The following is a 9,958-nucleotide window of genomic DNA, read 5'->3' on the forward strand; positions in this document are numbered from 1 at the left end:
TGCCTCTTGAATCTGGGAGAATTCCACTTCACTGAGTACTATTAGGACTGTCATCTGCTGTAAATCTTCTGCATCTTCCTCAAGCCTTTGACAACAGCCAGCTATTTCCTTTGTAAAAGTTGAGTTTTGGTTTAATCTGGTTAAGGTTAGAAAACATTTAAGGGTCAGCAGGGTTGTATTAACTCACTTCAAGGAGCCATGAGCTAATGCTAAACTAAAATTTCATATGCTCTGTGTATTGTATATGCATTAAATTTGTTTTAAGCAACTTGATTCTTCACATATTTTTATTTGATAAAATGTACCCTGCCTTTTGTGGTTCATGCTCCCTGCAGGTGTTACATCTGTGTATCAGAGGACACAGCAGTGAAAAGGACACTCTTACAGAAATAACTGGATTATTGAGGGCCAGTGCCATCTGGACCAGTCATTTGCTGTGAAGTTGCATGTAGCTTAATATCTAATAAAATAAAATTTAAAAAATAAATAAAATGTACAGCAGCAGCAACATAATTTTAAGCTCCTCGTGGAGGGGGCTGAATTTACATTCACTGCAAATTCCTCTGCAAGGCCACCATTACAAAATGCCTCACAATTAGTACAACAAGCCGTGGACTTCTGCTTTTCAGTCAGTGTGCTCACCATGGAAACATTCATTTAGCGTACAAGTTGAATAGCACAGTTATAGCATTGAAAAACAGAATGATGGCGGCAGTCTCATAGTTGATTCTTGATACTATTCTTTTTTTTTTTTTACTGAAACCACATTGATATCAATAAGGACTGGAGTGAACCCCTTCCTATCTCATATTTCCTCTAAATCAACCACTCTGACATTTTACAGCTTTAATGTGACTTAGTTTCACACGTATGATGCATGTTTAACATTAAAAACAGCAATAATACAGTAAAATATCCAACAGATACAACGTGTTACAATTCAGAAGTACATTATACACATATGAGGCTCAGACCTGGATTGATTTGGCTGATCATTTGTTTATGAATACAATTAGATTCTAATGCAATCTTATTTATTGAATAAGTATTAAAATAATAATTAGGAAACACATTCAGTAACAATGGTATGTCTTCTATAAGACTTCATCTTTCCTATAAAATGCTACAATAACTTTAGTTAGTAAACCTTTACCACGATATACTTTCATATTCTTAAGGAAAAAAAGGAAGTGCTGACCTTTTAAAGCAAGCTGAGTTTAGAGGGCAAAAATAATGTAAGGCACACAAAACAAGGTACAAAAACACATTTTTTGCTATAGCTACTATATCATGATCAAATTTAGACAAATAAAGAACAAACAGTTAGGTCTAAATTAAGAATTCATTTTACTGAATTAACCCAGTGGCTGGAAACCAAGACAGTAAATCAGCCACATCAATTACTTTTTATACAAGATCAAACAAAATGGTGGTGCAGTACACACCTCAACAAATAGTGGTTAAAACTATATGCATTCAAATAAATTTATTTTTTACCATCTAAACATTCCATATCTCTATACATTTACAGACTGTTAGCTTTTATAATGAACTGTTTCATTCAGGTCTAACAGGAAAGAATCATTGCAGCTGATGTCAGGAAAAGCCTGTGCACTACTATTTAAATGAACATGTTTTACAGTCTTATTTTGCTGAGAGAAATTTTCACAAAGATACACTCACAAGCTGAAGAGATGCTAAGCAGAGTATAAACATTAAATTGCACTAAACACTGAAAGCCCTGGTGTGTAAATACAGTGTGTTATTGTCATGTCGGCTATTGCCTAGGAGGCTTCTGCTCTGTTTTCACATGTAATTCCAGACAAGGTGAGAACACGCCAGGTTGATGAGAGTATGTACAATATTCAACATCTCGGCATAAAACTCGGCATCACAACTGAAAATGTGTGGCGCAGTGTCAGACGGAACAATCTGCTAGAGCACAAAGTTTGGCTTTAAAGAAAGGTGGATGCTCCTCAAAGTCAGCCATCTTGTCAAGGAGGAAATACCTTCTTGAATTTTTGAATCGTGATTACAGAGAATGATTCCTGAGAGGTTAAATTTTGTAATGAACTGAAATATATATAGGCTTTTAGCAAATTTACAATACAGCAATGCAATTATAATTCACATAAAACACAGTCAGTTTAAAACATTGCCGTTCCCAAAATAATAAAGGGTCAACTACTACTGTTCATTCTGTGTATAAAATATCATTTGATCTTTTTATACATGTGAGAACTGCAGTATATTATTCATTTTAATGTGAAAGCCTACAGGAGAATTTACAGGTCTGTTAAACAAAGCATAAATATAGCTACAGAAATAAATACTTTTGGTTTGTTTGGACACGATTCATAATCTTTTCATTGTCGATATCAACTATGTGAAAAAGAATTAAGAGAATATTTTGAGTTCATCTTAAATCAAGTTTCAGTTTCTTCACAAGAGATTGTCATAAATTATGAAATACTGTACAGTGATTTGGGAACTAACTGAGAGGCATTTATGAACTACAGTCACCACTGTCACATAGCCTTTTAATCTAAACTTCAATTTAAAGGGTGAGACTGGGGTTATTCTGTATCTTTCTTACTGTCAGCAAGTCCCATGTAAAGACCTAAACCAATACCTTCTGACTCTCTTACTCCCAACAACACTGGATCCTAGCCTAGATGTAAATCTTTACAAACAGGTCTCAGGTCGGATCAAAAAAATGACAGGTAGTTTTCTAGTAGTAGTTTATAAACAAATGTAACTCAAACATGAGAAAATTTGACATTTGTTTTGGACAATTTTCTGCGGCATTTTGATATTTGGTGCTTTAGTAGTGAATATTTAGAGCAGCAGCACAGCAGAGAGGACTGTGGATGTATTAATTGAGAACTGGATACAGCATGGCAAGACGGCGCCAACCGATTCCTATGAAAGTTACTCAGTGGTGCACAAACCTGAAAATTTTTTTCATGTTTTCAGATTCTAGCCATCGAAATTACGCAATTTATTTATTTTTTTTGGCTCATAAAGCATGCGCTTACATTGAGCCAAGTCTCCCACTGGATGAGCTGGGTGACATCCGATTGGCTCCATGCCATTCTCATGTCTGAATAAACATGATTATTCCTCTTTCCTCGCATTTTGTCCATGCAACTGTTCCTCAAATCTTAGGTGGAAGGAACTAAGAAGCAAGGAAAAAACACAAGTGAAGGAACTGTGGATGCAGTCAAGGGAATTGGAATGTACTGTATGTACAGTAGGACTGAGTTAAAATATCTTTTCATGGGATTTGTTGACAATAAAAAAGTGTAACATAACACAAGATCATCATTTAAGTGAGCTTGTTTTTGGATTATCTGATCAGCTTGCTAGATAAATAAATAGAACTATCCCTCTCTGTCAGATGGCAGTAGTGATCTGAGTCAAGCCCATGTCATTGGAGTCCTCCCAGTCTTGATAGGGCACAGAGGACATGTCCATGGCTAGTCATACTGGCCTGGCCTGCCTCATATCTTCCCGGGCTTCTGTGGGACATGAGTGCTCCCGCAGTGTGCTCCTTACCCGACTCACCCCCTGGCATTCCCCATGTCCTTTGATGCCTGGGCAGCAAAAGTCCCTGAAGCACCTCTTGAAGTTCTCATCCAGGAAGGCATAGAGGATAGGGTTGAGGCTGCTGTTGGTGTAGCCCAACGCCACACAGAAGAAGTAGGCGGCCATGACAGCAGTAGTTTCGGGCACATTGGCCGACAGGGCCTTGACCAGGATGAAGATGTGGATGGGTGTCCAGCACACCACAAAGACAGCAACCACCACCATTACCAGACGCGTGATCCGGCGGAGGTTGCGGTCCTTCTCACGTGACCCCGATAGCAGACGCACACTCTTCAGCCGCATGACCATCAGTGTGTAGCAGACGGTGATGATGATAACGGGTAACACAAAAGCAAAAATGAAGACACAGATCTTCATCAGAGTGTCCCAGTAGGAGTAGGGGTCTGGGAACTGTAGGGCACACTCTGTAGTCCCTGTTATTTATAGAAAAACAAAACAAAAGTTAGGGGCAGATATTTGACCAGTCAACAACAGAGACATAATCATATTTATTTCAGGAGAAACAACAAGTGGACAAGTCTCAAAGTCATGCTGACAGCTCAGTGTCACTGTGCTTAACATCTAAACCAAAATTTTAATCTTTGCCATGTTTAACATGACTTTAAATTGCTTCTAACAACATATGTGAAAAGGCCTTATATTAAAGTTATTCCAAAGTTTAATTTTTCTTTATTTTTCTAGTTCTGTTATGTTTCATGCATTTATTTGTTTGTTTGTCTTATTTTCTTGTCTTTTTGAGTATCTGACTTGTTTTTATTCAATGCACTTTTGTTTTCTGGATTTTTATTTAATAGTGGTGCAGTTTATTATTGCATATTCACCATCTTGGTTAGGCATGTTAGCATACTAACATATGCTAATTAGCACACACACACACACACACAGTTGTCTAACAGCTTTGAATGTCTAACAGCTTTGAATGAAAGAATGTCTTTGTAAAGACATTCTTTGAGACAATGCATTCCCTAGCCCCTCACCCGAACCATCACCCATCTCAGTTCAGTCCACATCTAAGTGTCCTTGGGAAGACACTGGACCCCCAAGTTGCCCATGATGGCGGCGCGTATGCATGCAGTGGCCCGGGGCCCTCGGCTCCAAACAAAATTTCGTTGTAAGTGTCACAGTGTTACAATGACAATAAAATAAAGCTTCTTTTTCTTCTAACCATCAGGACTAACCCAAACCTTTACCCTAAACTAAACCAAATTCTAACCTGAACCCTAAAACCAAGTCTTAACCCTCAACAAGGTGTTTCAGAAAGTGAGGACCGGCCAAAATGTCCTCACTATGTAGGAAGTACAAGAACACACACACAAAGTAGAGCCAGTACGGAATTGAATGTCATTAGTTCTGCATATTTGGCCTGAACTGAAGAGTTGGATGTAATTTAGTTTTGACCTGATGGTGGCGCTCGATGAAACGTTTATGCCAACCAAACAAGTAGAGACATTTTACTAAAAAACAAAAAAAGCCAACCTCAATGTGACTCACAAGAGGCCCTGAGCTCATCAAAGTCACTAGGATTCATCACCTGGTAACCATGAATATGTGTAATAAATGCCATTGCATTCTATTGAATGGTTGTTGGAATATTTCAGTCTGAAGTGACGGACCATTCAATGGACATTGATCTTCAGAGAGCCACTAGCATGGCTAAAAATCCTAACATCAGACTGTGTTGAAATAAGTTTGTCACTACAGAAAGGTAAAGGCCAGAATCTGTTTTATCAGCTAGCGTAATAGCTCTGGGTAAAGTGTACTGTGTTGTAATGAATAGAAGCTCATCGTGAACATGAAAAATTTATTTGACTGTAACTGAAAGAAAGAAAAAATTCAAGATCTATTCTCACTCAAGGAAGATCCATTATGCTAGTCATAGCTTCATCTAGTCAAGTAGCTGCATAATGTAGGCTGTAATCAAACCAACAGAACATCCTGTTCATGAATTTTGATTAATTTCAGGCAAACTGTTGGAAAGTTTGAACTTGTTTTTGAGTGGCTGATAGAAGGTTTTTTTTTTTTATCTAGAGCCAAGGTAGAAATAAATTAGGGGTAAATGAGAAAAACAATTAACATCAAAGCTGGAGTCATACCAGTCCATAACAGTGTGTATGCTTGTAAGGTATGGGTACCGTTATTGGTCTGAGTGCTGCCAAGTATCATGGCAGGGACTCCGGCAGCAGACGACAGCACCCAGATGATCACATTGATAATCTTGGCCTTGACAGGCGTGCGGAAATCCAGGGCCTTGACAGGGTGGCACACGGCCACGTAGCGGTCCACACTCATCATGGTCAAGGTAAAGATGCTGGTGAACATGTTGTAGTAATCAATGGAGATGAAAACCTTACAGGCCACCTCACCAAATGGCCAGGAGCTGAGCAGGTAGTCAGTGCTCTGGAAAGGCATGGTGGTGGTGACCAGAGCATCAGCCACAGCCAGGTTAAAGATATAGATGTTGGTGGCTGTTTTCATTTTGGTGTATCTGCAGTGGGAGAAGAAGGAGTCCTGAAGAGGTTAAATGGGTTTGTTAATGAAATCACATTTTCAAATAGGGATTAGTTATCAGGGTGCTCTGCTGATTTCCTGAATAAACAGATTAAATTCAGCAGCCAAATAAAACAAAGGCAACTGGCAGGAAAACCACTCCTCTTTTTTCCCACTTCCATCATCTCGTGGCAAATTCAAGGCTTTAGAGTATAGGCTAATCTAACCAGGCTGATTTCATATCCAAACTCTTAAATTCCACAAGACCTTTACAAGACTTGATGCAAAACCTTAGATGAAATGGAACAGATTGCTTTGAGAGGAAATGTTATCATTACAATCACTACAACGTTTAAAATGAAGAGTTGTTGTCACTGGTGAAAAAAAAAAACTCAGGGTGTAGTTTGCAAATAACAAAACACACCTTTAAGCAACTGCACATCAGGGTAAATACCATGACACACCATAAGCAACGACAATCCAATAAATATACATGTAAACAAATGTAACTGCATCTTTGTAAAGCTTTTCTTTTCTATTTATTCACGGATAATTTCCCTTTGTGACCCTGCAGGGACCTGGATGTTTCTAACGTGACAACTATTGAACAAAAACTAACTGGCAATTTCAGTGTTGTTAATGAATGTTCCAAATGTAATACGCACTAGATCTCCTCTTGTTTTGAGCCATGCACATGCGGGCACGCACGCTTTTCACCCTTAGCGAGGTGTTTAGTCTTATTTTTGATAATATGAAAAGCTTGAAACATGTCAAAGCTGAAAACTCACCTGATGATGACATACATCACCAAACAATTTCCCACCAAGCCCACTACAAACACCACAGAGTACACCGCGACTATGATGGGGATGATGGGCGACATGGGCTCCGGTTCAGCTTCCCAGGTGCCGTTGGGTGTGTAGTTGAAGACGTCCGATAAGCCGGGTTGCCAGGTGAAGTTTGGGATGCACTGCTCCGGCTGGTCAGAAGGACACCGGTCCTCTTTGTATATGTGTACCACGCTGCTCTCCATGGCGCTGACAGACAGCTGGTTTTCTGGTGACAGCTACAGAAAACAACACGAGCAGCAAATGTATATATTAACACACATTTAGTTCGTCAGCTCGTCATTACGCAATAGTAACGCCAACTTACATGGTTTTCTGCCTTCAAAAAGTTCATTCAAATAACACACAAGACTGATGAGGAGTGTCTAACAGGACGCTCAGCTACAGATTAAACTCCGGATTCTGTAAATATGACAGAAATACAAGGTGTCTGGGTAGTAGTGTGGACGAGCGGAAAATTCACTCCCTGTTCCACCGCTGCGTCCCCGAAGGTGCGCACTGGAAGCCCGCACTGCTCACTCAATGACATCAGAGGCAGAGCCAACAGATATGAGAGTATCCAGCCAGGAGAAAGCTTCTAGCCACATCCATCACCGTCAGCTGAAAACACGGACTTCTTACCATACACATACAGTATAATGCTTTATTTGGATTTGGTTGTTTCTTTGCATTTTTTTCTGCTCAAATGATACCCCACATTAGGAATGCTGTGACCATTCTGACACCTGCTTGTTCATTCAATCATAATAACCTTAAATACATAAAAAAATATCTTTTAATCAGTTTACAAGCTGCCTGTAGGGAAGGTAAAACTATGTATGTGTGCACATCTGTCTGAAAACAGTTACATTTCCTTTAATGCTGGAAGATGTTCCCTAGCAACTCCTGTCAGAACTACCACTGTAAAGCAAACCTGTCACAGTATATCAGATGTTGAAGAGGGACAAAGCAAGATGGACACTCAGTGGCAACCTTAACATTCACTTTGAGATGATTCCATCAACAGCAATGCTGGAAACAACAGGGCAGAAATGAGCAGTATTAAAGAGAGGCATATGGTGAAGCTTAAAAAAAAATAGAAGTCTCATTAGTTCATCAGCATGTTTTCACTCCATTTTGGTCAGAATTTGTTTTGCTGTGTTGTGTTTTTTGTTATTTCCATTTAGCTCTGTGGTTTCATTACTTAGGTTTTCATGTGCATTTTCTATTTTTTTTTTCAACTCACTCACTTCCCCGCTCCCTTAAAACATGGCTATAATAATCATCCCCACAAAAGGGAGCAGCACTCAAGGCTGAAAATGAAAACCAAAATCTGGCTCTAAATGAGGAAAACACCCCTGTCGGTAGAAATAACAGGCTATTGCTCTCTAACCAGTCTCCTCCAGCACATAGGAGACAGATTCCCACCAGTACGTAATTAAGCGGGTGCTGTGTTCCTTGTTTCATGCACTTACACTTGTTGCTTAGAGACCCATCATGGTCAGGTGTTGCTTGAGTGACAAAGCCTTTTTGTGGGTTCCTATTGTTAAGGACTGTGCAACCTTGACTTTGTGAAATGGCCCGTGCTTTCTCTGTATAAATATTTGATGCAACTTGATGAACCTTGAGCTGGCAGTAGTTCAGTAAGGAAAGATCAAATGGAAGTGAGCAACAGCACTGATCGACTTAAGGAACAGACCCCAGTGGTGATTAGACCCCAGTCAGACTCCAGTCTAGGCGCTGATGGTGGTTGGTGGAGTAGAGCCATCGGGTAGCTGATGGAAATCTTGGACAGTGTCCCAGGAGAGGAGGTGGGCTGAGCAATAGTAGGTCTGAAAGACAAATGGATAACCAATGATTGATTGGCTGAGGGATGCAGACAGAAAGATCACTGGTCAGATGCCAGGATTGCAGGTCAAAGAAGATTTGGTGGAAGCAGAGAGAAACAGAGCAAATTAGCTACATGTGAGGGAACAGATCTTCCTTGCTGAACTTGTGCCTAAGCCTCATTTTAAAGGGTGAGTCACATCTCTCCTCCCATGAGAGCCCTGGTGAAGGAAAAGACAGTTACAGTATTTACCCTTTCTAATCCTAATGATACAGTGCCAAAGGTCTGTTTGCACAGATACAATCTGCTATTCTTCCCCTGGCACTTGAATCAGGTCGTGTTAATGGAGTTCCAGAGAAGGAAAGGAAATGCTTATTATGTAGCCACAAGTTGGCGCAGAATAAATTCCTTTTTGCACTTACTTCTTTTGAATGTCTGTTCAGCTTCAGTTAATTGTTTCATGATGAAGGCATGTATTCAATACTAAGATATTAGAGCTTGCACATTTCATATTCTGAAGAAAAATGTTGGCGTTTTCCCAAATGATTCTAATCACCAGTGGGTTACTGTCTCATTTTAATGTGTTTCATGGATCCTTCTCAATTTGACAATTGCCACAGCGCAGTCCTCCACATGCATTGTTAGTGTCTTGTGGAATCCACTGAGCATTCATTGCCATACTGCATCAACAAGAAAAGAGCCACCTCAATTTCAGAGCCACTCGTGGAGCTAAAAGAAGCTGTGAAATGTTGTTCTCACAGACACGTCCCCATTCTCAGTGCAATACTCATTTGATCCTACTGTATTATTGACTAAACTTCAAAGTGTCTGGCTCCTCACCCACACTCTGTCAGGCCTGTTACACAAGGGGGAACTACTGCTTATTGACTTCACAATTTGCACTTAAAAAACTTGGTCATCACAGTGTGTAAGAAACTCACTTAAACAGAAGATATTAATATTACAGTATGTATTAGAAATCATAGCAGGTGAAAAGAATGAACATTAAGAAAACATGGCTTGAGGTCACTATGAGGAATGAAACAGGAAGTTGTCGTCCATATGGCTGTCATGCTAATGCTATATAAAATGTTTGGCTATCAGAACTTTTATTATCGGTGAAGTTGTGGGTTGTAAAGCCAAAATTATGGGCCGATAAATATTAAAATTCTCATGTGTTAAATCCTTTTGGGATCGTCATTATGAG

At 39.6% G+C, this 9,958-nt stretch overlaps 1 protein-coding gene across 1 annotated transcript; it reads right to left on the reverse strand.

The window, feature by feature from the left end:
* Positions 1 to 905: 905 nt before the first annotated feature.
* On the reverse strand, positions 906 to 7,508 carry oprk1 (opioid receptor, kappa 1). Its single transcript, XM_020591223.1, has 4 exons — positions 7,252 to 7,508; positions 6,885 to 7,162; positions 5,742 to 6,094; positions 906 to 4,022 (listed from the first exon to the last, which is right to left on the reverse strand). Exons 1-4 carry the CDS (start codon positions 7,276 to 7,278, stop codon positions 3,484 to 3,486), a joined length of 1,197 nt encoding a protein of 398 aa, XP_020446879.1. The 5' UTR covers positions 7,279 to 7,508; the 3' UTR covers positions 906 to 3,483.
* Positions 7,509 to 9,958: the final 2,450 nt, after the last annotated feature.

This window comes from Monopterus albus, unplaced genomic scaffold (genome assembly GCF_001952655.1).
Source record: "Monopterus albus unplaced genomic scaffold, M_albus_1.0 scaffold14.1, whole genome shotgun sequence".
NCBI classification, from domain to species: domain Eukaryota; kingdom Metazoa; phylum Chordata; class Actinopteri; order Synbranchiformes; family Synbranchidae; genus Monopterus; species Monopterus albus.